This window comes from Balearica regulorum, chromosome 1 (assembly GCF_011004875.1).
Source record: "Balearica regulorum gibbericeps isolate bBalReg1 chromosome 1, bBalReg1.pri, whole genome shotgun sequence".
NCBI lineage: Eukaryota > Metazoa > Chordata > Aves > Gruiformes > Gruidae > Balearica > Balearica regulorum.
Genome location: NC_046184.1, coordinates 155,685,086 through 155,712,552, shown reverse-complemented (window position 1 = coordinate 155,712,552; position 27,467 = coordinate 155,685,086). Strand labels below are relative to the sequence as shown.

The 27,467-nt window shown below is 38.9% G+C and overlaps 1 protein-coding gene across 1 annotated transcript in view; it reads right to left on the bottom strand.

Moving 5' to 3' along the window:
* Positions 1 to 1,042: 1,042 nt before the first annotated feature.
* Positions 1,043 to 27,467, bottom strand: part of NALF1 (NALCN channel auxiliary factor 1) — a 501,614-nt gene continuing 475,189 nt past the window's right edge. Inside the window, exons 2-3 of the mRNA XM_075740436.1 lie at positions 15,975 to 16,146; positions 1,043 to 4,827 (exon numbers count right to left, since the gene is read on the bottom strand). Of these exons, the coding sequence (XP_075596551.1) occupies positions 4,532 to 4,827; positions 15,975 to 16,146 (468 nt within the window). The 3' untranslated portion in view covers positions 1,043 to 4,531. The remainder of the gene's footprint in view (positions 4,828 to 15,974; positions 16,147 to 27,467) is intronic.

Sequence of the window (27,467 nt, the reverse complement as noted above, 5' to 3'; positions counted from 1 at the left end):
TCTGTAATGATGAGGTTTCTGTTAGTTTGTTCTCTGTGTTCCTAGCTACATTTTGAAACCACTCCTTCACCAAACTATCATAATAGTAGGCAATAATAATAAAACAGAACCATTCACCATTAATATGCCATTGCCAGTCTCTTGTTCAGACTCAGTTGGCTAGGGCTGAACCCAGTGATCCTCTGTTGATGCACTATGCCCACGAGCAATTCCTGAGTAAAGACTACGGGACAAAAAATCGAGATCTATCTGCTACAGTGAGTTTTTTGTGGGTGCGTGCCTGTACCTGTATCGAGGCCCACTGAAGTCAGCATGACTCTGAGTCGAGCTTGAAGCTTGCCTGCGCCGGGCTCATCGTGAGGCTGTGGCGCAGACGAGATACACAGTGAAAGCTGCTGTAAGGACCAGGCGCCTTCATAGACCCCTTGCCTGGGTGACTCTTTACGTGTATGTTGAACTTTCCTAAGACAAATTTGTTTCGGTTTCCTTAAAGCTACCTCTACTTCACAAACGAGTTTTAATTCTGCTTTGGATAGTCACTTAAGACAGGTTTCACTGTGTAAATTTGTGTGCATGTACATAAGCTGTCTTCAGCTCTCACAATAAGTAGGTATCTTCTGTGCAGACAGGCAATGCTTACAAAAAGGACATTCATTATCATAACAAATACAGAGAGAGCAGAAGACAATGCCCTTGTCCCTCACTTTTTAATAAAAGAGTATAACTATATAAGCTGAGAGCCACATCACATACCAGATGAAACCTGCCATCTCTGCTCTGTGAAATACAGCTCTCATTCTTTCTCCTTTAATCACTTAGAATAATATTATTTTTAACCCTCAAGAAGGAATTTCTTGAAAGTCTACGTTTGGTTTGTATCTATTGTTCCACAGATTCTTTGGCAGCTGATGGCTTGGTTTCATCATTTATAGAACTAAAACTTCATTCTAACATTTTGCTTAATTTAAATTATGATGTGCAGAAGGACAGCCTTCACCTGCTATATTTTTTTTTAAAAAAAAAAAAGATACTGTCTCTTTAATGAAGGAAAAGCTTCAGTATAATGTATTACCGAATGTAAATGCAATAAGGAATAACATATAGCTCTGGTTATGTTATATGACATTTGGCTTAGCAGTATTAACATATTGCACAATATCTGGATTTTCCCTATTGCAGAAAATAAGACAATAAAAGACATGGAAAATTTCTCTCTTCCATATGATCATAAAATAAATATTATTCTATTTTTTTCTTTTTCTTCTCATCAGTCATTTGCAGAAATATTTTAGTATTACTTCTTTGTTAAGCCAGCTCTTTATCATGTATGTATTAGGCATACAGTACAAGGAGAAATGGAACAAGATGGCAGTTATAGCAGTGGCAAGATGCAAATTTATTCTGGCAAAAAAGTAATATGCGCACAATATCAAGCATGCTTAAGTTTGTGCCAGGAAAACTATTACGAATGAGGAATGGATGGAATGGAATTTTGCATCATACATGATTACATGTTGCTTAACTTCATAGAAGAGTCTTTGTCTACTCCTGATGTCCCAGGTGCCACCAAGAGAAGCTGCATACCACACTGCTGGAGTGAAAATGGCAACAGTTACCCCAGCAGCAGCCACCTCTGCAACATGACTCTTTGTTTCAAAAAATTAAAGAAATAGACCTCAAAAAGATGACAGAGAAAATTCACAGACCATTGAACTGCAGGCACTGACTCCAGGTGAGTAGAAGGGGAGGAATTTATTACATCTTGTACTTGTGTAATAATTGAAAGTCTTTAATTGTTTTCTGCTTCATTTTCCCAAGTTTAATTTGGCTACTTTATGCATGTGATGGTGTTGTCACTGTTTTTCCTCATGTGTCTCTCATATTGTATGACATGTGACTGAATGTAGCCAAGCAGTGGAGGAGTCATATTTTTCACTGACACCACTTGAAAACATTTTTATAGAAAAATAAGGGATGAAGGATGAAGAAGAGCAGGAGAGAAGAAAGAAAATGCCTTAAAGATAGCTCTCTACATTAATTCACCATGAGGCGAAACAGAAATAATAACTCTTCTTCATGTGCCAATTCAATTGGGATGAACCAGACTTGCTACTGTATTGGTAGAGTGTAAAAATAGATGACAGTGAGTAATGGTGTGAACAAAAAACTATGAGGAACATCACAGAAATGGATGTTGGATGGCCTTTGCACAGCAGAGGTAGATAAAGGTTATAACAAACTGTTTACTGACCATGTACACTTACTAGAATTAAGAGGTCAGTTGAACAAGAGCTCACCTAGTAAGAGCTTTCTCAGTAGCGTGACTCATCAGCTGTTGTACAGTACCAGAGCACTGCCCAGTTATTGCTCCATCACTTTTCAGTAACATCTCTGTCCTTTCAAAAGTCTACATTCTACCATTAGTTAAGGCTTTTTCATTTGCATTTCTACATTTTCCCCACTTTTTTCATCTATTCAATATAATTAATACGTGTGCCTCTAACAGAAAATAAAATAACTAAAAAGCACCATGTTTTATTGAACAAAATATAGCATGTGCAAGGAAGGGAAGGGAGGAATTATAGAAACAAACCAGTGCTGAAGAATTTTGCATTAGCTGGTGCTTTTTGTTGTTGACATATTTGCACAGATCATTTTAAGCTCCTCAGTCCGGGTTGTAGTAAAACACTATCAAAACAAATACTCTTGCAAAATACTTGAGCTTTCTCATCTTAACACGTGCATCTTCAACCGCTTAAGCAGTATGGTTATCTTCTTTTTGTTTTTCGGCAGAATTTAACAGACCATAAAGTGTATACAAAAACACATTATGCACCAGTGATTAAATGTTCTTACAACATTAATATTTATCAAGGGGTATTTCATAGCTAGAAAGTAGGTAACTATATTTTATTTCCTAAGAGAACATTTCCTATAGTTTTCCTTCATCTCCCAGCTACACAGCAAACATCTCTAAAGTGCACTTCCCAAGTGTAGTTAGAGAATAGGAAGGAATGTAAAGTTTTTAAAAACAGCCCTTATTAACTTTTCCTTCCATTGATTCTACTGTAAACTCTAGAAAGCCTTTTTAAAAAGCAAATTCTCATACACTCAGCAGGTGAAATGTTCCCACAAAAATAAAAATAAACAAATTAAAAACCACCCCAAAAAATGAAAAATCACCAATCAGATTACAATCTTTTCTCTTGACTACTCATATCCTAGTACATCTTTACTGTTTTTATTGCACATTTATGAAAACGGTTGTCCTATATATTTAAAACAAAATATTTTCTTTATCTGTGCTAACACATTCTTGTGCACCCTTAATAACTAGAGTAACTTTCAACAACACGTAGATATTAGAAAAACAATGGAATCAAAACCAAGGAGATACTTTGTATTATAGATGCTCAGATGTTTCTAGTGTAATTTTGTTGAAACAAAAAAGACTTGGATTTTGGAAGCTCTTTGCTCCCATTCCTTATGGAAAGCTGCTGGTTATGTGACAGCAGGAGAACTCAAAACATAATTCACAATGAATGCCAATCCTTCACCTCCAATATGAAGGCTTCCCAACTACTCAACTTGCTGAGCATAACTGGTTTTACATAGCATATCTAAAAAAAGGCTGCTCCTGTTCAACTGACCAGTGAGAAAGGACTGGACTTCTTCAAAACGGGTATTGGAGCAACAGTTTGTTATATATTTCTTTACATTTTTTAACTGTCCGATCCCACCTTGTAAGGAGAGCACTTGTTTGTTCAGCTAAAACGAACCCCCTTCATGCTCCTTTTGGGTTTGCTCAGTCAACTGGTTTGTGCAACAGTGGCAGAGGCACACTGGAATTGTGTACCCATTCATTGTGATTACACAGACAGAAGCAAATGTACGTTGTCTGCCACGGGAGATGGGAGGGGAAAGGAAATGAATGGTTCCCATGGGTAAGAGGACAGTTACGTTTGGGTTTTTTTGTGGTTACTTTTTTTTCTCTTTTTTTTTGTTTTTTCTTTTTTTGCTAAATTTTGTTTTGTTGTTCTTTTGTGGTTTTTTTGTTGTTTTTGTTGTTTTTTTGTTTTTTTGTTGGTTTTTTTTTTTGCTATGTCATGGAATCATAGCAGTCATTCCTCTAATAGAAACTGACAGGACATAAAAGACAGAACTATCAGATGAACACACACAATGACTAGAAATATATCGACAGAGAAAAGACTTAATTTAGCTTTGAGAAACCGTCCCAAAAATAAAATCCTGTATTAACAAGTGCAAAAAACAAACAAAAAAAGAAACTCCAAACATTAAAACACAGTGTATAAAATGGTGTGAGAAATTTAAGTCACCATACAGCCTTTTAGTCAATAAAAAGCTGTGTTCATGTGTCCTTGTTGTTTGGGTAGTGGCCCATTCTTTTCATTTTACCCATAAGGTCATTCAAGAAGAGATCTGAGGGTAAAGCACTCAGTCCTTGCTATTTTTGACTGTAGTCATTTGGGCCTGTTGTGTTTCTATCGTATAAGATGATTCCTTTCTTTTATTCCTCATTGGTTGAATTATCTTCCAAAGTTGTTATGCCTCCAAAGCCCAGTCCTGTTGAGTTCTGTGCTGCTGAGACTGTAAGTACTGTATGCAAGAGAATTAATACAAGAACACACAGTTTAAGTCTGCTGTTACACAGTCTTGATGCTGATGAAACTGTGAGCGATGTCCTGTGACACACTGTTGAGCCACTTGTTTTTATAGTCCCTTTGGATTGATGATCTGATAATAGTCCCCATCTGACATCACAGCATTCTGGTTCTGCATTGGTTGGATAGTTTTCATAGAGCCCTGTTAGGTAAACACAAGAAAAAATAAACATGAGGCACAAAAAGATTAACAGAATTTGGTAGGTCAAAGGAACAGTCGATAGTTTAGCCTAAGCTATCAAATCCACATCTTTGGGTTAGCCTGAGGCCCTCAAAATGCTTGTGTTTTGTGTAATTAGAGTTGTTGATGGGATATGTGTGGTCTAACAGGAAGCAGCATCAAAAGATCATTCAACATAAGCATGGTACTGAGCATGGTTGTGTAAAGAAATGGTGTTAAAAAGTAATTATTGGTGTTTGAATGATAGGGATATTTGAATTATTTTTTGGGAAGTAAGAACTAATGATGAATTAACAACTAATCAAACTGGACAAAATTTGAAAGGATCCTGAAATTCTTCCTCAGTCTGTGAGCACATACCAGTAGTATCACTGTCCATGAAAGATAGGCATTAAATAACAAATAATTGATATACTGACAATATTGACAATATTGATTGTCAGACCAATGCTAATCCAAGAGTTTTACAGGAACAGCTTCCAAATAGAGCTTTTCAGAGTCTACTTGTTTACCCTACCTCAGATGAGTTCTTCCAGCTGGGATGTTCTCTTTGTCATATCCCAAAGTTGAGAACAATGTTTCCGTGCCATACAATAATTGGATATCTTAATATTTCTGACTATACATCTAGGCTATTTCTGCCTTTAGAACTTTACTGACTTATTCAGTCTGATCTGATTATGCATTGTTGAACAGTTAGAGGAATTCTGTCTTTTCCAAAAGACACAACTGTCTTTTTGGAAATTGTCAATGCTGTCTGCATTACTATACAGGAGGTTAAAATAACCAGAGTGTTCTGTTTACTTCTCACATATCTTCTTTCCTGATAAATTACAAGACCCTAATTTAGCCTGTTTAACTAATGAACAAATGCAAGAATGTCTACCATAATCAACAAATACCTTTTCCCCATTTAAACTGATCTTGGAATAAATTTTGCAGTAAATAATTACTTTATGGTAGTGCTAGGTTTTACTAGGAAAAAAACTATCTGTGTTGAAATATTAGCATAAAGATTTTTGCAAGCAGCTACATAATTGCTATAATTTATAAATTTACTTCTGAGAACAAGATTTACATTTTGTCTAAAGTATCACAGCAATGATATTACTACAAGTTTAGGCATTTAGGTAACATTCTTAGGTTCAGGCACCAGACTGCCTATATTTTGTGAATAACCTTAAAACAGCACACCTTAAATTAAGATAAAACTGAACTCTTTTGTTCCTACTTCCATAATATTGATCTGCAACTAAAGAAAGAGTGCATTAGGTATGCTGAGCATGTTAAAATGCAGATTAAACCTAGACTGACACTTTTTTACATCCAACAGTCTACTATGTTATACATGAGTCCAAGTAAAGTTGCATCTATTTTTGGATACAAACAAGTTTTCAATGATACAGGAATGAGAACAGCTTGTTTGATTTTCTGTCAAGTCAAGTTTTTCTCTGTAGGAAATCAGGCCATTTTTGCACCTATGAAGTCAGATACTTAAGGCAGCATACCAACACTTGAAAATTATTTATTTTCTCTCAGATCATCACTGAATGTACTTCATGTTTTTTAAGAAATTCTGTTGCATTTTAGAACTTGTGGACAGTTGTTTATTGCAAGTATAATAAAGCAATCATATTGCTAACATCATATTTTCTGAGACGCATCTTTTGGTGTTTATGTTCATAAGTGTTTTTTTAAACATGTTAACATGCAGGAAGTGCCTCCCGAAGTAGGTAATTATATGATCTATTCTGTGACTGCAGTAGCTTAAACTATCAGGGGTAATTGAAAAGACACAGAGAATGGTTAATGCTTTGATCCCACTGAGGGTTGTTTACTATTCAAACTGTATTTCCTGTCTTTCTTATTATAGGAAAACCCAGACTTCCTTTGAAATGAAAGCCTATATATACAAGCTGGCAATCAAAAGGTATTTAAATAGTTCATATGCAGTTACTCAATTATAAATAAATTGAAGGCAACTCCACATTCAAAGCTGCATTGAACTTGTTCCTTAATGCAAAATTATGTTTCCTCTTTATTTCAATTCAGCAATTGAATTTAGGTTTTGAATTTGCAGTTACATATTTAACAATCAATTAACTACAGAACCACTATTCATATGACAGTTGTAGAACATTTAGATAAATTCAGGCAGTGCTTTTGCACTTTTGCACAATTGTGCTTCACCACGTACTTGTTTGTAGCCATGGGTATCCATTTTGACCCCTTGGGTCTAATCAGTCTCCTCAGTCAGAGGGTTACAAACCAATGACTTACCAGAAACTCTGGAAAACCATGGAGAAAAAACCTCTATTTTGTTCTTTTTTGAAAAATATTTTACATGGACACAGAGTTTGAAATAAGGCATAGAAAGGATACCTTTACCCATCAAACCACCACAGCTTCCCTCTTCTTCTTCTCTTTTTATAGTTCGATTTGTAGACATCATTACACTGTATTACTTGGATGTTCAGTAATTATATTTCTGAGACTAATTTACCAACTGTTACTGGCTCAAAACCTACCTACCTTGCTGTTTGCTTTTCACTTAAAATTCTCAGCTCTAGATCTCCATTTCCCAACTTTTCCCAGCACTCACCTATATTTCACCAGTAGAAATCTTAGTCCGTATGTAGGTTCTTGGACCTTGATATTAATCAAGGATCTAGAATTTGCCAGGATACTTTTTGGTATCAAACCGTTCTCCAGACAGATACGCTATAGCTCATGAAGGTCATGTAAAAGCTATCTCTTTGCTTTGTAATCGGATTTTTTTTTCACATGCAGATAACATTTTGATGATCAGCACAGCAGTTATGTCTGTAGGGAGTGTGTCTTACTAATGCTGATGCAAGAATTAAGGCTACTCATTTGACTGAGATTATGTTAATGGCGACATGATTGTAGATAAATCCCGTGTATCCTGCTCAGCTGAATCATACTGAAAGAAAAAGGAATGACAGCATGAGCATCGTATTTACTTTGTGCAGAAATAGCTTTGAGGGAAAACCAGCAAACCACAAATATGTTCTTATACAAGAATTAAAATCACAAAGACTATGGATGCATGGTCTGTTGATCAGCTAGATCACTGGCTAACTCAGAGAGTGCTGTGGTTTCTGCCTGAGCACTTGCATTTCTTTTGCACAGGAAACAGCATGCAAAAGAGGTGGTTGCATTTCCACATCTCACACCAACACTGTCAGGATGTGTCACGCTTGTAGCTGGATCTGTATCTGTACCAGTTGGTCTGGCTTGGCCCACTTCTCGGTTTCTTTGCTACAGAAAGAGCAATGGATCCATAGTATTCCACATCTTCCAGTCACCACCAAAGGAAACTGGTCTAAATGATATATTTTTTTGTTGTCACTGGATAAGTATTTTGGAAAGCCACAGAAATAAAACAGACCTTTTGTTATGTGATGTTTTTCCTCATTGTATTTCTGTATAACTCTAAACTGTGGTCCTTTTTAACATAGACTTCTGATTATTTTGAGAGGCATACCAAGCTGCTTGTGCTTGAAGAAATGGCCATGAAATAGAAGAGGAAACCAGATAAGTGGATGTAGTATACCAGAAGTTTTGAATGCTCCATTTTATTGTGAAGCGCAAAGTAAATAATGTCTGCCAAGAGTGATCCATCCAGCAGTGACATCATTGTACCAGTGAATGTCAACACTCTGCATGACATTTCTTTTTCTGAGGAATTATTTCTGAGCTTTCAATATTAACATTTTCCAACCACAGAAGGCAAGAGAACACATTAGATATGATATGACTAGATTTCACTGCTTGCTTACATCTGATCTGGAAGCCAGCTCTTTTCAGACTTATCCAGATGGTCCTCTCAATTTTTAAATTGCTGTGTCTGTGACATATTATGATGCTTCTGTTTAGACACGTACTTTATACTCTTCATATTATAAAAAGTAATAAAATGAAATGTAAGAAGAAGGCTTAAAGATAAATAAATTATTCTTTAGTCAAACAGATTATTCTTAAAGTGGTGAATAAGGCTGTTCAGCTCTTTTGAAAAGGCTCATTTCCATTTCAGACTCCATTCCAATTGTTGGATGAGATCTGGGTTGCTGTGTTTTTATTTTCTTTTATCACTACATGTTGGTGACTATTTCAGATAGTTGCCTCTGGAACATTTTCCTGTGTGTATGCATCTACATTCAAGAAAAATTCATTGTGTTTCTTCACCATGCATAGATTTTTTTTCCCCTCTAAAATATGTACAGGACCAATTTTCTCCTGCCGGTGTAAATCAGTGTTATCCCTCTAAAACTGACTGAGCTGCTGCAAGTCAGAAAAATGAGCAAATAGGTGACTTTCAACACTATACAATGAATCTTTTTAGCTCTGCTATGTTGAGATACAGGATAAGGGTGAAATAATTTGCATCTAACAAGCATTTGGCTTTCCCCACCCCCACCCCCCCTCAAGTTTTGCTTCTATTATGTACAAGTTTTGATCAAAAGAATTTACTAATTTGATATGATAGGAAAGGAAAGGGTCATACATATCTAAGTACTGTGTTGCCCTAGAAAGTTCAGGGATATCAATAGGTTAATTGCCTCGGTTGTTTTTATAGGAGAAGAAAGTTTGCAGCTAAAAAATCTATTATAATATGGGACCTCATTCATGGGAAAGTCCCAGTATTTAAGACTAGAAGAACACTGGACACAAAAAGATGAGCTATTTAGTTGACATTCTACTGCAAAACCATGTCAAATTTCCCTTGTAAGAAGATCCACAGCTAGTAACGATTTAAACCACGCTTGTCAAACATAAATGGGATTTGTCCTGCTGCCTGTGTTAGCTTAATATTTTGATATTTTAGGACGTACTAAGAGGTGTAGGCAGGAGGCAAATGACATATTATTATGAGTTATTTTTAGAGTAAGATTTTGTATCATGTATATATATATTTTGGAGTTTGCCAAGAACAACATAACCCAGATGAAATTCAGAGATTTTCTCTTCTTGAATTGTTCTACAAAGAAAAGATACATTGTGATGCATTCTATATATCACATTTTCTGAAGGAAGTTGATTTTCAAATTGGACTGAAATCAGGGCATCTGATTTGAAACAGACACTCTATAGCTAAACCTGCTGGTGAAATCCAGACACACATCTGTCGCTTGAGAAGAAGCTGCAGTTAAAAGAATTGTTCCCAATACCTTTGTTGAGCTTTGTTAGTCAACAAACCCTTTCTACAGATTGGTGAGAATTCTCCATAATAATTCTCACTATGTCCTTAGAAACATTAGTGTGTGCTATGAAGCATGACCGACAGTTTCCTTTCTGGTGAATAGTCTTCTTTACTCTAAAGGAGGAGGAGTTCCTGAGGCAGTGCTACTTTACATGGAATCACATAAGCGTATGTTAGTAATATTTGCCAAAAATTGATGTATGGGAGAATATTCACACCATGCATTCCAAGCAACTGAGATGTTAATTGGATCGCATGAAATCAAGAGCCTAAATTAAAATGAACTGAATGTAAAGGTATAAGTAATTCAAAGTACCTGAATCACCTGTCCTCTCACTTCTCTCCCCTTACTTTCTTCTTCCACACTGAAAATTATCAGAAGTCTGTTCAGCACAGAAGAGTAGACAAATTTGATTCTCCTGTTGGTGGCAGTAGACTCGTTCTGATGACACTGCTCTTAGGAAATACCAGAGGGTGCCGTGCTGGTTTGGGAAGAAGCTAATGAAACACATTTCTGCCTCATTGCTGCTCACTACATTCCCTTCCCTTCCTTCACAGAGGAACTCAAGTGCTCCATTAAATTCCTTGACATCTATTGTACAAGTAAAGAGTGCAAGTATGTGGCTGGGATTTCCTGCCTGATATTTGCTGCTGGGTGATGGCCCTCTTATTCCACAAGGCAGAAAGAGGCCATTAAGTCTTGGTCAATACAAAGAAAGCCCTTAGCAACTCAGGCAGCCCTAATTCTGCACTCTAAAGTGGTCCAGACTTGGCACATGGATGGCAGTTTTGGGACCGTTCTCCCAGCAGCCAGACCAGGCTATGTCTGTATTAACAAGTAGTTTTGGGCAAAAGGAGAAGATTTGTATAATGAAACAGCTGGTGCTCATGTCAACCTTGAATGCATTTGAGGGTTTTTTACTTCAGTCTAGCTCTAGTCTGATTCTGTAGACCAAATGTGCATTACTGGTTGAGACGTGGTAGGTATGGTCCTGTAGCATATCTCCTAGTTTAGTTTAATTCAAAGGAACCCAGTTTGTATCCTCCAAGAACTCTCCCCAGCACAAGTCAAACAGCAAAGAGTATGAACAGGAGATTTGCTTCAAAAGTTAACTCCCGAACTGGATTGCTAACGCAGATGTGACTGCAGTGTCTGTGTTGATGACATATCCTGGCTGCTTGGGGAAGGGCCCTGTGTGCAGAGGAGAAGTAATCTCCTGCCCATTCTTTGGCTATCTCTGCTGCTCATTTGGTGGAAACTGAATGGGTTTTTGCTGTGAAGAGAACTTTTATGGCCTTTGCATCCTCTCTCTGTCCCTGTTGGGAGATGGCAGCAAGCCAAACAGAAGCAATTCATGGGCTGGACAAGTCCCCAGGCCAGCTGCTGGACCACATTACTTTGGAAGGCATGGGAAAAGCAGGAGTTGTGAAGTATTACCAGTCTCTTCCCAGTGCTCTCTGCATAGAGTCATACATCCTTCAGATCTCTTTTCACACTGAAAGAGCATGTATGAAAGAAATCTTCCACATCTTCCATTCACACTGGGAAAAAAAAAGGACAAGATAACTACATCTATGAAAGAGAATAGTCCCCCTGGTATGAGCGCTGTTTTCATAGAAGTCACGATTAAAAATCTTGACCTGGAACTTTGCATGGGACTCATTCATTGTAATCTGCTCTGTGTGTGTGTGTATGTGTGCCTAAACACTATTATACCTCCCTTAAATAAGATTCTGTTTTGCATGGACAGTTCTAGACAGCTGAGCTGCAGAAAGAAACATTAAATGAAACCACTGGAAACTTTAATCATATGGATATAAACTCCAAAGCTCTAAACTGCAAGGAACCATTCAACTTTAATGAATATGAACAACAGTATATTCCAGAATAGTGTCTGATGGAAAGACCGACATCTTACCTTCTGTTTCTGAGAAGAAAGGGGGGACAGGGGAACACAAACTTCTTTCTACCTAACTGCATGTTTCCATAATCAGAACCACACTGTGATTCTGATTGTTTTGATTAATCTCCCAAGTACTTTTTTTTGCACTGCAGTTGTCCCTCATCCTCACATGCATTTCTACAAAAGACAAGTTCCAGTGATATACAAGTAGTGTAGCATCCCCTCTCCTTTCACCATTCTCCGCTTTCATTGGAAATAATCAAGTAAGACATTCTCAGGCTATAATACTTCTTATTCATTATATCAGTCCTTCAGGACTTTCCAAGAAATCATTATTAATCCATATTATAAACTGCAACTGTTTTTACTTTTTTTTTTAATTGTTTTTAATACCTATTTAGGAATTCTAAGATAACAATGACTGCAAAATTTCTTGGGGAAAAAATAGCCAATCCTATGCTGTTTTCTCATCACATGGACCTCCCAAGGAAGGATAAAACCTTTGATATTATTTATTTTTACAGCCTCCAGTACTTTTTTCTTTCTTTATGGCCTCCAACCTAGAGAAAATCCTGCTCTGAAAGAAAAAGTACATGGGTTCCCTGTCTGCCAGTGCTGTCGTACCCCTGATTCCATCAGGTGTCTCAGCGAGATGGTGAAGGTGGCAGCTTGATACCGCTGGGGCAACTCCCAGTGCTGCCGGTGACATGAAGCCACCCCAGCATCTTATGTAGCTGCAATTTGAAAATGGCATGTAATGTTAATATGTACATCTTGCACGCTGCGCTGTAGTCATCATCAAATAAAAGCAGCTATCGTCGGTACACCTTTTACTGTTATTTGCCTTCCATGGTGTATTGAAATGTTTTATAGAAATAAATCCTCTGTCTTCCCATTAACCTGAATCTCTAATGGACCTTGGAGGAAATAGTCTGTTACCATGGAGAGGAGGAAAGAAAGCCCTTATTATAAAACTATAGTTTCTAAAACTTTATTAAAGAAGATCAGAGTCCACAAACTCTTGACGTTTCTCAAAGATAAATCATTCTATGAGGAGAGGGGCTCCTTTTTTTTCTCCAGACAATATTTTATAATTAACAGTGTTCCTTAGCTAGCCAGCTAGTCTTTCATTAGTTTCACGGGGGAAAAAATACCATACCGACATAATCTAATTCAGTTCCTGCTGGATTTCTCTGGAAATGTAACTCAAAATTTAAAGAAAGGACCTGCAGCATTTGTCTCCACGGGATACCATTGGAGTCAGGAGCAGCAGAGATATTCAAACCTAATTTAAATGAGTGACGGGCTATGGCAAAATACCATTCATGAGAAATGCCCGAACATGTTTGGTCCCTCCATGTTTCCTGTAGCAGAGCTCAATGGGGACCAGCTCCACAGTGAACTTAGGTCAAATGGAGACACCAGACAATCAGCTATAACACCTAAATATCAAATAGAAATGCCTTTGACATGACTTTTGACTTTTGTCAATGAATTGCACCCATCCCAGGAAAAGCCGGATCGGTAAGTAGAAATCCCAGAACATTTCTGCCAGACAGGAACTCATAGAAAGTGCAGCAGGAGAAGAGGTCCCTCAAGATGTTGGCAAGCTGCTTTCAGTTGCTTTTCTGCAAAAGGAGTTCAAGTTATCTGTCAAGCTGCAAGCTATGTTGAGGTAGAGTATTTTATCTGCTGGTGAACTCACTGTACTTTGCATGAAATAATTCTTTTTTCATTAAGCTGCAGAGAAGTATAATTCTTTAGTCCCACAACAAATATTAGTCTAATTTCTCATTGTTTAGTGGCAGGAAGTGCTCTTACAGTGAGTTGCTGATTAATAAGAGGGTTACAATGGGCCTGTATTCCAGACAAAGTTTAAATTGCAGCCTTGTACCTCTCCTCAGCACCTTCTCTTGCACACAACTGCCCCATGTCAGCATGCTGACTCCTATGGATCTGCAAATACAAACTCTGCTCTGCTGATGCTGAGGGTCTTGACTTGAGTGGACATGAAGTTCAACCAAATATTAGTTAGTGGACTGCTGAGATGAGATTCAGGTCACTCTGATTTTAAGTGTCTACAATAAGACCTTGGTGACTAACAACAGCTACAGCGAATAGAGTGCAGCCAGTACTGTTAGTGGGACGTAGAGAGCTAGTCAGCTCATCGGGTGGAGATACCTACTTAGGCTGAATTAAATAGCTCTCAACTCTACCGACTGCACCAGATCTCTAGTGACTCTAGTGAGAGCTTAGTCACAAAGTTAACGTGTAGATACCTACTCTACTAATACCTGCAATAAAATGAGTTTAATCCTCCCCCAAATCTGCTTTTCATCCCAAACTCAGAGATATCGATTGTCAGTAATCTTTGCAAAGTCATCTGGTTTGTGTGTTTTAGGAATAAACACTTTTTGGACTTGGAGATATACTAGGAAAATGAAGAGGTGGATATGTATTTCCTAAGATATTTTCAGAAATAATTCTAAGATTATTTTGTTTGATTTTTTGTTCTTTGCCATTGTGTATGTGTGCAAGTGTGCACACGTGTATATAAACGCACACACGCATACATATTTATTGTATACATGTTGTAAATAAAAATGTCCCAAGTCTCTCACTTCAGCTCTTACTGTCCTATCTTAAACCGGAAAATAATGCTCATTTGCTTGCTTTGTGTGCATATTGGAAGGCTATTAATATTTACAAAATGCACTGAAGTGCAAAGCACTCTTACCTTATTGATGACTACCAAATTATAACTCAGTTTACATTTCATTATATTGTCTTTCGCATATGGATGGATATTGCTTGATTGTGTGCAATAGGTTTAATCTTCAAGAAGAAATACAGTAAATATCTTGCTACCAGAACCCCCCTGAATCCAAACACAGTATAAAGAGAACTGAATTACCACAAACATTATGCCTGCCTCTGAGATAGTATAGATAGAGCATTTATGGGGTTTTATATTTTACTCTGTTTTTAACTAGTTCACCTTGTGCAACTTGGTTAGTACCAAGTTTTCCAGTGCCCCTAATTTAAGGTGGAGGCTGTCTAATTTCAGATATTTGGACCAGGCTGTCAAATGATCTGAGTTTTGAAATGCCTTTTTACTGGTTTAGTTGGAGTAAGTTGCCTAAATATCTTCGAGATTCTCGGATGATACTCTAGGCACCAGAAATCTGCAGATAACATTGATATAAGCTGAAATTTTGTGTGTATATCTCCCAGCCAGTCCTGAAAAAAGTATCTGAGGTACCTGAGATGTACTAAAGGTATTTCTTGCCTACCATGTCTTCTCTGGTTGGATCATTCTGGGATAATGTTTGAAGCAGAATGGAATGTAAAAGGAACCAAACCATTTCATCAATCGATGCATAGACCTATATTAGCAATAGCTTTTAATATTAAAATACTACCAGAATATAATATGACTCAAGAAGAGATCAAAAGATCACTTCTTGACAGGGGCATAACTGATTCTTAAAATTCTTCATTAGTGAAAAACCTTTCCTTAGACATTTAACTTCCAAGAGCTGCTGCACAGTTCTGAATGCTATGCCTCAGATTCTTCGTTTATCTGACATAAGAATGCAGGTGAACAAAGGTAAATATACTAAAAACTGATCTTGCCTTTCTCTTTTTTTTTCTGAATATTGCATTACACAGAGTCTCTTTTCTCTAAGTACAGCATGACATGGAGCGACAAAAATCCTCGACCAAATTATTAAGCATAAAAAAACCCAGAACAAATTTCTTCTAGCAATTTTATTTTGTAAAGTTAATGACTGTGGCAAGCTGTAGCGTAAATGTGCATTACTAAATCTGGGCTCAAATCCTAGCACCTCTGAGAAATCTCTGTGATGAGGAATACCTCCAGGCTCTCATAGTTAGAGCTGATGGAAGAAACATTATCCACACTCTCCTTCACATTTAGACTTATGAAAACAAGTGAAATTAACTTTTCTATACTATACCTGTACAGATGAAACTTGATAGTCCTCCATAGATGACATCATCGTTGTCTGGTAATATAAAGGGACACCTCGTCTGAACCTCCAAACAGTATTGCTTGCAAGGAATTCTGTTGCTGCAGTGAAACTGTGTGACTTCAAAATACTGGGAACAGAGCCAGGCTTTGTAGACAGTCTGGAAAAAAAGAAGAACCAGAAGTATAGATGGATGACAATAGCACTGTCATTATTAGAAGAACATACTGTACTACACACCTACATTAATGCTGCTTCTGAAAGCAAATTTTGAGAGAATAGCACCTGGGTGAAACATACTCTTAACTTTTGACTATCCTCCCCCTTCAGAAATGAAAACTCCAGCCAAGTTACTTAAAAGCAACAGTTAGTCAGGACTAGGCTTCTGCTATTATTTTATCTTAGTTTGTAAACAGGTATGTCTCTTAGATGCACCTTTTTATTAGACACGTGCACACATGCCACACACCCCTGTCCCTGTACCTTAACATATACAAACTGAGATCCTAATGTCATTTGAAGGTGGTCTGGGAAAACTTATGAAAGTAAGTGCAAGAAAGGCCAGCTCTGTTCTTTATGTCACCTAGAGCTAAACTATCAGGTTGCAATAGATGGTGCTGCTTCCCTTCAAATAAAACCTTATCCAGTCCACAGCATTAAAACACACATTAGGGTTCCTGAACACCAACAGCTGTAGACTACGGGATAAATCTGCAACAGTGAGGACCAATGTCTATATTTGGGAGATAAATGGAACACATTAAAGATGCTGTCATGTGATTCTGTGTAGCCATGGCTGCAGGACCTGTGATTATTACAATTATTATAATTATTTAAACAGAAAAGCAAAATAGACATGTTGATTTTAGTTTCTTTTGCCTATTCTCTTCTGAGTGATGAGATGAGTGATGTCATAAGAATTAAACTAACCTTTTGGACACAGAAAAGTTTCACATGTGATGATACAAAAATAGATTGGACATCAGGCTACGAAGGTGATGAAAAACCTGTATGACTGAGTACAGAGAGGTTTCCTTGTTTCCCATTTTATTTTCCGCTTATCTCTTTTGAAGTACATTATTTACTGGCTAGATACTTGCTATCTAGGTTGTTATATAGTGAAATTTCTTTTTGGTATTCATTCAGAATATTTGAAAAGCTTAGTAACTACCTTTTCTTTATCACAGGCTGAAAAGCAATATAGTTAGCTGATTATTTCCCTTCTTCCTAGACCTGTTTTTAATAAAAAAGGAAACATTAAATTTTTAAGCACTGAAAAGTCAAAAACTGACACCTGAAAAGAGCAATCTAGCTGAGAGTTTGGTTTGATTTCAGTATGTTTCATCTCATCAGTTATCATTTTTATTAGTGTCAGTAGCAGCTTAAATTGTATAATTAGTTTCAATGTATTAGTCCCAGAATCACAAAACTTTTATCTTAGCTTGTTTGCAATGGTGGCAGGTATGGGTAAGGTTGCTAGGTGATAAAGTGAAGCCCTTATCACTAATCTATCATTTGTGATTATCTCTTTATAGTAGCTTTTGCCTACTGCATTCTGTAGAACAAGATTTTTTTTCATTACAAATTCAATTTTAATTGCTTACAAAGGTTTCTTATCCACAGTAAATGATTAATGAGAAGGAAGACCAGGCGATGTGTGTTCTTCGTGTTCTTAAATAAACTTCTAAACAGAAAGTGGTTTTCCCAGTGTTGACTATATCCCCCACCACATTTTTAATGCTTCAGTTGCTATATTGACACTTGCAACAATAAAAGAAATAAAGCAATTGTTTTTTCTATTTTTAATTAGTCAGTGAGCATAGTCTATTGGTTGGAGACAGGAACTCTGGCTCTGATAATAAATATTCACAGATGTTCTTTCCTGATCACTAACAGTGTTAGATGGGCTCAGTATGAATTCACATTTTCTCTTCATAGAATAGACCTAAGAGTAGTAAGTTGGTTTATGAATTATATTTGAAACTGTATATCAGTTTATAGGGAGTTTATTGAACAGCACACCATATATGGTAACAAGAAAACAAACAAACCCTTGTGTCTACTAAAGCAAGGCAGGAAATAAACGTTTATTCAAGAGCAGAAGTAAATAATGCAATCATAGGCTTCTGTGAACATTTTTATGTATCCAAGCTCAGTTCATACACATCATCTTCCTGCTCTCACTCACAAGTCTTCAGCTTTGGTTCAAAATTGCATTTGAACTCTTGTTCGTATTTTTAAAGAATGCATAAGTGTACCTGTACCTAAGATCTATTTCTCAGATAATTGTCTCCCACTCTGTATCCTTTTTATTGCAGCCCCTTTCACCTTTGTCTGCAGTCTATATTGAGATTTTTAATATGCTGCTCCTCAATTTGCTCCTTTTTGGCCAGTGAGGCTACATGGAAACTGAGATTTTCAGAGTTTTGTCTGCATATGAACTTAGGTCATAGCCCATTTCAGGGTAAGATCCTGATACTTATTAGCCCTCCTACCCCCATGCTCTGGTTTCTTCAGAAGAAACTTCAGGTTTGTGGGACAAGATACCTCTGCAGAACACTAAGATCTCCAATAATCAGTAAGTGAAACCCTCTGGGCATCCTGAAAACTAGCCTAGAAGATAGGAGACACTGGTCTTCAGTCCTTCCCACAAAGATCCTCCACTTTTTTCAGGCCTGAGAGCTGTCATGAAAGAGTCTGAGTAGTTGGAAGAGTGAACATCATGGGAAAGCACCAATTTAACACTTCAGTACTTATAGTGCAGCTGAGGTGGAATTTAAAGTCACACCTGGATAAGGGAGGAAAAAAAAAAAAAGGGTCAAAGCCAGATTTGAGCACTAAAGAAGGCTCACTCATAGCACCCAACTGTTAGCCCACTGCCTCCACAGCTTTGGCCTGTGCTAATTCATACATTTCCAGACATTGCCCAGCCATCATCTGGGAAAAGGCATATTACAAGCACCACACTTTGTAAGCAGTTTTGATATGACCATGCTAATTTTTGGAGAAAAAGGAAAAAATGTAAATGTCTGCAGATGAACTGGCTCGGCTAGCTGGTACACCAGAGAATAGTAAATAGTAGTAAACTTAATAGTACAGATGTGATTTAAGTGCCTATTTTCCCAACAAAGACCCCAAAGAACCTCCTACTCTTCTTGGACCAAATATTTTACACAGAAATCTTCCTTTCATGCCTAAAGATGTGCTGCCCAAGAGGGAGTACAGAAGTGTAAGAAATGATCTCATATTTGTGCATACTACTCACTGCTCAGCAGCCTTTGCATGAATCCCACAGCTGACCCAATGGACTAAGTGGATCCAGAGCAGTTCAAACTCTTTTCTTTGTTTCCATAGTAGTGAAAGGTGACTTCTTTAGCTTAAAGATTTGAAGCCCATGATTTCGAACTGAAATATTGAAATTTATTGAAATTTTCCTAATAGCAAAACAAATATTATGGCCTTTGATAAGCCAGAATTCATAGAATCACAGAATCATAAAATTGTTTTGATTAGAAAAGACCTTTAAGATCATCAAGTCCAACTGTTAGCCTAGCACTCCCAAATCCAACCACTAAACCATGTCCCTAAGCACCACATCTACACATGTTTTAAATCCCTCCAGGGATGGTGACTCAACCACTTCCCTGGGCAGCCTGTTCCAGTGATTGACAACCCTTTCTGTGAAGAAATTCTTCCTAATATCCAATCTAAACCTCCCCTGGCACAACTTGAGGCCATTTCTTCTTGTCCTATCACTTATTAATTAGGAGAAGAGACCAACACCCAGCTCGCTACAACCTCCTTTGAGGTAGCTGTAGAGAGTGATAAGGTCTCCCCTCAGCATCCTTTTCTCCAGACTAAACAACCCCAGTTCCCTTAGCCATTCCTCATAAGACTTGTGCTCTAGACCCTTCACCAGCGTCGCTGCCCTTCTCTGAACATGGTCCAGCACCTCAATGTCCTTCTTGTAGTGAGGGGCCCAAAACTGAACACAGCACTCAAGGTGCAGCCTCATCAGAGCCAAGTACAGGGGGGCGACCACTTCCTTAGTCCTGCTGGCCACACTATTCCTGAGACAAGCCAGGATGCTGTTGGCTGCCTTGGCCACCTGGGCACACTGCTGGCTCATATTCAGCCGGTTGTCAACCAGCACCCCCATGTCCTTTTCTGCCAGGCAGCTTTCCAGCCACTCTTCCCCGAGCCTGTAGCGTTGCATGGATTTGTTGTGACCCAAATGCAGGACTCAGCACTGAGCCTTGTTGAACCTCATACAGTTGGCCTTGGCCCATCAATCCAGCCTGTCCAGATCCTTCCTACTGTCAAGCAGATCAACACTCCTGCCCAACGTGGTGACATCTGCAAACTTGCTAAGGGTGCACTCGACCGCCTCGTCAAAGTCTGCCTTCTGGAAGCCCAAGGTAGCAATTCTGCTGACCCCTCTCCTTAGTTCTCCAAGAATCAAAAACTCTACCATTTCATGATCGCTACACCCAAGATGGCCTCCAAGCATAACATCACCCACAAAGTTCTTCTCTGTTCACAAACAACAGGTCCAGTGGGGCTTCTTCACTAGTTGGCTCACTCACCAGCTGTGTCAGAAAGTTATCTTCCACACACTCCAGGAACTTCCTAGACTGTTTCCTCTCTGCTGTATTGTATTTCCTTCTTATATCCCAGAAAATTTTGGGTTTGGTTGGGAATTCTGCTCTGTCTCCTAGCAAATCCCAAGTGCTGATTTCCAGAGTCTTAAAATATGCACTGTATAACAAGGCCTGAAACTATCAATGACAATACATATTGGCTTGTATTTTGAGTATGGTGTGTACTTCACAAACTATGCTTTGATAAGAGGATATTTTTCCTTTTTTAAAGAACATCAATGGCTAAAACCAAAGATTTATAATCGCAATAAATGCTCCTCTTAAAAAAATTTGCATATCAAATATTTTAAAGTATTAGTTACATTCTATTAGTAATTTTCTATGTCATTTTCAGTGTGTCAACTGAAAATGAGTATTACTCATTTGAATGGAGAAAATATATTGTTATGTTCTACCTGTTAAGTTTTGAATGTCTTGTAAATGGTGCAATTATTTTTTTAATCTTATTGAAATAAAAAATATATTGTATATGACCATTTTGAGGGCAATTTTCTTTTCCTTTCTTTCTGCTCTTCCTGTAATTAAACATAGTTTCTGCCTGGCTTCCCCCGCCCCATTTCACATCTCTCCTGAATTGCATGATACCAGCTGCTGCACTGAATTGATCCCTAGGTATCTGTGAAAAATAAAGGAAAGACTCCCACACTTTAAAAAAAAAAAAACCCTGAAGAAGGATATTTTTTATTAAAATATAAAATATTCCTACCATTTTTTTCTACATCAATACTCCATCCTTGCAAGCTAGCAACCTAGCAAACAATACATTCTCCTCTCAAGCATTAACAGAATATCCTCTTTCTCGCATAAACTGTGGTGTAATGAAACATAAATAATTCTCATTTCTGGAATACTTTTGTACAGTGTGGCTTAACTGCATGTATGGAAAGTCTAGAAAGTGGCTTCAGCAAATTATGGGTCACTGACAAAAGGTATAGAAGATCTTGTTTGAGGACATAGGTACAACATTATCTTTGTCTTTCTGGGTTAGCATAATCTCTGCCAAAATATAGCCTTCCTTCTTAAGCAGATGTTATTGTTCCAAATCAAAATAAGTCAAAAAAAGAAAAAACAAACAAACAAACAAACAAAACCCCAAAAACAAAGACCCCAAAATCTAGAATGACAGCATCTCAAAATCTAGAATGACAGCATCTCTTGTAACCAACCTGTTAGCTACTGCCTATCATGCAAGAAAGGTCACATCTAAACATCAACAGGTTTTGTGTGTGTATGGTCATACAGGAAAAGGCCAATCTGTCTTATAAAGTCCAGGAAAATGTTTACAACTGAGCAAAGTGCCTCTCTACTAGGCTTCCAAGACCCATCTCTCTTTTCTATAGACTAAAGCTTAAAAAGGCTGTATTACAAATGATAGCTGACGTGAATTGTTCTGAACAGGAAAATTTTAAAAAAGTAGGAGCCAATGAAAAACTCATAAATGCACATTTTTATGCACTGTTTTATCTGCCATATGTTTTCTGTTTTCCATTTCAGGATAGTATGCATTCACTCCAATTCTATGTGCTATTACGACACTGTATTCTGGCTGCTTCTTTCGTTCTGCTCTCTGCACTTATATTGGGCTTTCTCTGAAGACAGAGAAAAGATGGAAGGCAGATGTGAAGATAAGACCATGTGTTAAGAAGCCAGAGGGAGAGACAATCCTCTAGATTTTCCATTAAGTAAAGCTTTCTAGAGTAAAATTATTGCTCCTTCAAAACATGCATTTTCTCAAGATTCAAGTCAATAAAACAAATGTCTTGGATTACATTTCAAGGAAAGAGAGGCTGTGACAGCAGTAGACGGGGCTTTCACTTTATTATATCCTCAGTTAAAGAAAACAAAACCAAAACTAACTCCCAACATGAACTAAACTGAGTTACAAGACTGGGAAAGACATATAAATTATAGAGGAAATATAAGAATTCACAACTATCAACAGTGTTTGAAGAAACAAGAAAAAAGTAGTGATTTTCACACAAAATCAGAACTTCAGAAGACAAAAGCATCATGTTTATTAATAGATATTTTGTGAATTTCAATCAAGCTACCAAAACCAAACACAAAATCAATACATAATGTAGACTTTGTATTTCTTAAATTTATAATTTCTGATACATATTAGGACCTTGTATATATGTTGCATGCATATAATACAGAAAAAATAATTAAAATAGATTTGTGTTTTCAGCTGGTTTGGGAAATGAAGAAAAAATTTGAAAAATTACAGTTGCTAATAGAAATCTGTCATACTGATGTCAAAGAATGGAAAAACCCTATGTTTTTCTGTTGTTTTTGTTTTTACTCTTTTTTAGCAAAGGAAAGAACTCAGATAAATTGGATTATTGATGCATCATGGCAACAACACATATACAGTAAATAACTGTACATATCAACATATCTCATCTTTTTACCATCAACTGAACTATAGGCACTCTATATTTGAAAGAGATACAATCCTGGCTATAAGACAAGACACAATGTTGGAAAGAAAGTATGACATAAAAATAAGGTCATCTTTTATGTATAGAAGCGTACATACAAAATCTCAAATGAGTTTACTGTAATTTTGCTCACCTAAGTAAATTAAGCCTACACTACTTTGTTCCTGTAGGAAAACACTGAAAAATTACACTTTTGAAAAAGTGCACCAATCAATGCCAGCTTTATATCATAGAATCATAGAGTCATAGAATGGTTAGGGTTGGAAGGAACCTCAAAGATCATCTAGTTCCAACCCCCCTGCTACGGGCAGGGACACCCTCCACTAGACCACATTGCCCAAAGCCCCATCCAACTTGGTCTTAAACACTTCCAGGGATGGGGCCTCCACAGCTTCTCTGGGCAACCTGTTCCAGTGCCTCACCACCCTCACAGTACAGAATTTCTTTCTAACATCTAATCTAAATCAACCCTCCTTCAGCTTAAACCCATTACCCCTTGTCCTGTCACTACACTCCCTGATAAACAGTCCCTCTCCATCTTTCTTGTAGGTCCCCTTTAAGTACTGGAAGGCGGCTATAAGGTCTCCCCGGAGCCTTCTTTTGTCCAGGCTGAACAACCCCAACTTTCTCAGCCTGTCCTCATAGAAGAGGTGCTCCAGCCCTCTGATCAGCTTCGTGGCCCTCCTCTGGACTCACTCCAACAGCTCCATGTCTTTCTTGTATTGGGGCCCCCAGAGTAGAACACAGCACTCCATGTAGGGTCTCACGAGAGCAGAGTAGAGGGGCAGAATCCCTCGACCTGCTGGTCATACTTCTTTTGATGCAGCCCAGGATACAGTTGGTGTTCTGGGCTGCTAGTGCACATTGCTGGGTCATGTTGAGCTTTTCATCAATCAATACCCCCAAGTACTTCTCCTCAGGTCTGATTTCAATCCATTCCTCGCCCAGCCTGCAGTTGTGCTTGGGATTGCCCTGATCCAAGTGCAGGTTCGCTCAGGCCCACCTCTGAAGCCTGTCAAGGTCCCTCTAGATGGCATCCCTTCCCTCCAGTGTGTCGATCACACCACACAGGTTGGTGTCATCAGCAAACTTGCTGAGGGTGCACGCAATCCCACTGACGATGTCGCAGACAAAGATGTTAAGCAGTGCTGGTTCCAATACTGACCCCTGAGGAACACCATTTGTCACTAATGTCCTCTTGGACATCGAGATGTTGACCACAACTCTTTAAGTGTGACCATCCAGCCAATTCCTTATCCACCGAGTGGTCCATCCATCAAATCCATGTCTCTCCAATTCAGAGACAAGGATGTCATGTGGGACAGTGTCAAATGCTTTGCACAAGTCCAAGTAGATGGCGTCAGTCGCTCTTCCCATGTTCACCAACACTGTAACCCCATCGTAGGAGGCCAGCAAATGTGTCAGGCACGATTTACCATTCGTGAAGCCACGTTGGCTGTCACCAATCACCTCCTTATTTTCCATGTGCCTAAGCATAGTTTCCAGGAGAATCTGCTCCATGATCTTGCCGGACACAGAGGTGAGGCTGACTGGCCTGTAGTTCCCTGGGTCTTCCTTTTTTCCCTTTTTAAAAATGGGGATAATGTTTCCCCTTTTCCGGTCGGTGGGAACTTCACCGGACTGCCACAGCTTCTCAGATATGAGGGAAAGTGGCTTAGCAACTTCATTCACCAGGTCCCCCAGGACCTGTGGATGCATCTCATCAGGTCCCATGGACTTGTGCACCTTCAGGTTCCTTAGATGGTCTCAAACCTGGTCTTCTTCTACAGTGGGTGGTTCTTCATTCTTCCAGTCCCTGCCTTTGCCTTCTGCCACTTGTCCGGTGTGGCTAGAGCACTTGCCACTGAAGACCAAGGCAAAAAAGTCATTGAGTACCTCAACCTTCTCCATATCCAGGGTAACCGGGTTTCCCGTTTCCTTCCAGAGAGGCCCCACATTTTCCCTAGTCTTCCTTTTATCACTGACCTACTAATAGAAGCTGTTCTTCTTGCCCTTGATGTCCCTGGCCAGATTTAATTCTATCAGGGCTTTAGCTTTCCTAACCTGATCCCTGGCTGCTCAGACAGTTTCTCTGTATTCCTCCCAGGCTACCTGCCCTTGCTTCCACCCTCTGTAGGCTTCCTTTTTGTGTTTGTCTGAGTTTTTCCAGGAGCTCCTTGTTCATCCATGCTGGCCTCCTGGTGTATTTGCCTGACTTCCTCTTTGTGGAGAAGCATCGCTCCTGAGCTTTGAGGAGGTGATCCTTGAATACTAACCAGCTTTCCTGGGCCCCTCTTCCCTCCAGGGTTTGTCCCCTGGTATTCTACCAAGCAGATTTCTGAAGAGGCCAAAGTCTGCTCTCCTGAAGTCCAGGGCAGTGAGCTTGGTGTGGGCCCTCCTTGCTGCCCTAAAGATCTTGAACTCCACCTTTTCATGGTCATTACAGCCAAGGCTGCCCTTGAGCTTCATGTTTCCCACCAGCCCCTCCTTGTTGCTGAGAACAGGTCCATCATGGCACCTGTCCTCATTGGCTCCTCTGTCACTTGGAGAAGGAAGTTATCATCAATGCAGGAACATCCTGGATTGCTTGTGCTCTGCTGTTTTGTCCCTCCAACAGATACCAGGGTGATTGCAGTATCCCATGATGACCAGGACTTGTAAACATGAGCCTGCTCCTATCTGTCTATAGAGGGCTTCATCCCCCTGACTCATTACTGGTCAGGTGGCCTGTAACAGACCCCCACTATAGTGTCTTCTGTCCTTGCCCTCCCTTTAATCATGACCCATAAACTGTATCTTGGATTCCCACTCATGCCCAGGCAGAGCTTCATGCACTCCGAGTGGTCATTGACATAGAGGGCGACACTCCCTCATCTCCTCATCTCCCCTGTCTGTCCTTCCTAAAGAGCCTGTATCCTTCCATACCAACGCTCCAGTCAGAGGAGCCATTGCACCACATCTCTGTGATGCCAGTGAGATCATAACACTGCAGGCATGCATGTGTCTCCAACACATGTCTTCTTTATTTCCCATGCTACATGCATTTGCATTGAGGCATTTAAGTTGGGCCCCTGATGAAGCTGACTTACTGGTTGGAATTCCTTTGTGCTGTGCTTCAGGTGCTCTCCTGCTGACATGTGATCCTTCTCCTGCTCTATGCATCTATTGCTGGCACTGGCATTAAACTGGTAGGAGTGGGATGGATAGAGGTTCTTCTCCCCCAGCAACTTTAGTTTTAAGACCTCTTCACCAGCTTGGCAAGCCTATGACTGAACATGCTCTTCCCCTTCTCTGACAGATACAGGGTCCATCAGCCTCCAGTAGACCAGGTGTCTCAAAGTGAGTCCCATGGTCTAAGTAGCCGAACACCCAGCTGTGGCACCAGTCCTGTAGCCGTTTGCAGCAATTCATGGAATGAACACTTCACAAACAAAACAGACACTAAAATGCATTTGCTTGTCAAATCATTACAGATAATAAATGGATTCAGAGTTAAGAGGAAGAAAGTGAGGTTGTGTGTGGAGAATTTTGAGAAACTAAAAGAGCACAGCACGTGCTTTTTCACTCAGGACATCAGGAAGAACACTTACTTTGTCTCTTTGTGGGTAATAGCAGTCCAAATATTGTCTCTTTCTAGGATATTCTCTGTCTCATATCAGACGTGAGGTTAGACAGTGTCTCAGAGTTGTTCTTTCTGGTCTTGAAATAGCATCAGGCAGAACTATTAGGTAATATGGCTGCATTATTTGCCTAGAGGGGGGTCAACAGATGCTGCCCAAAACGTGTGCAGTATCACCAGGTAGAACAGTGCATTAGCTGACCACAGCCCCAGCCATTACACTAGCTTACTTGCAACTGGCTGTGCAACTGCACAAAAGTTATTTTAATTGTATAAGAAATATTTACTAAGACTGCAAAAATGATAGGAAGTTTTATTTACTATGTATATATGCCCACAGTCTCTCTTCCTCCTCCTCTCATTCTCACTCACTCATACATGCACAATACATGTGATTCTAAAAAACCTAATTTCTGTCAAAACAGATTGAGTAGGTAGCCTGAACCATCTGAGTCACGCTGCATGAGATGTACCAGTAGAGCAAAATGGAAAAGCTCAACCAGTTTCATTCTCTATGGCTGCCAATTCTACATAGTTTTCAAGAGATGAATTCACCTCTCTTCTGCCCTTTCCCCCGTTGTTCCTGACTGCTGATGCCACCACAGTTCTTAATGAACAGTGTGAAATTTCCAGGAAGTACTTACTTTAGCTATTCTCCATGAAAATGTTGTTTGGTTTTTTTCTCACTGAACAAAAATTTGATGTTACTGACCGAGTTGTCAAAATAATAATACAAAAGGGAACCTAGAAATAATCA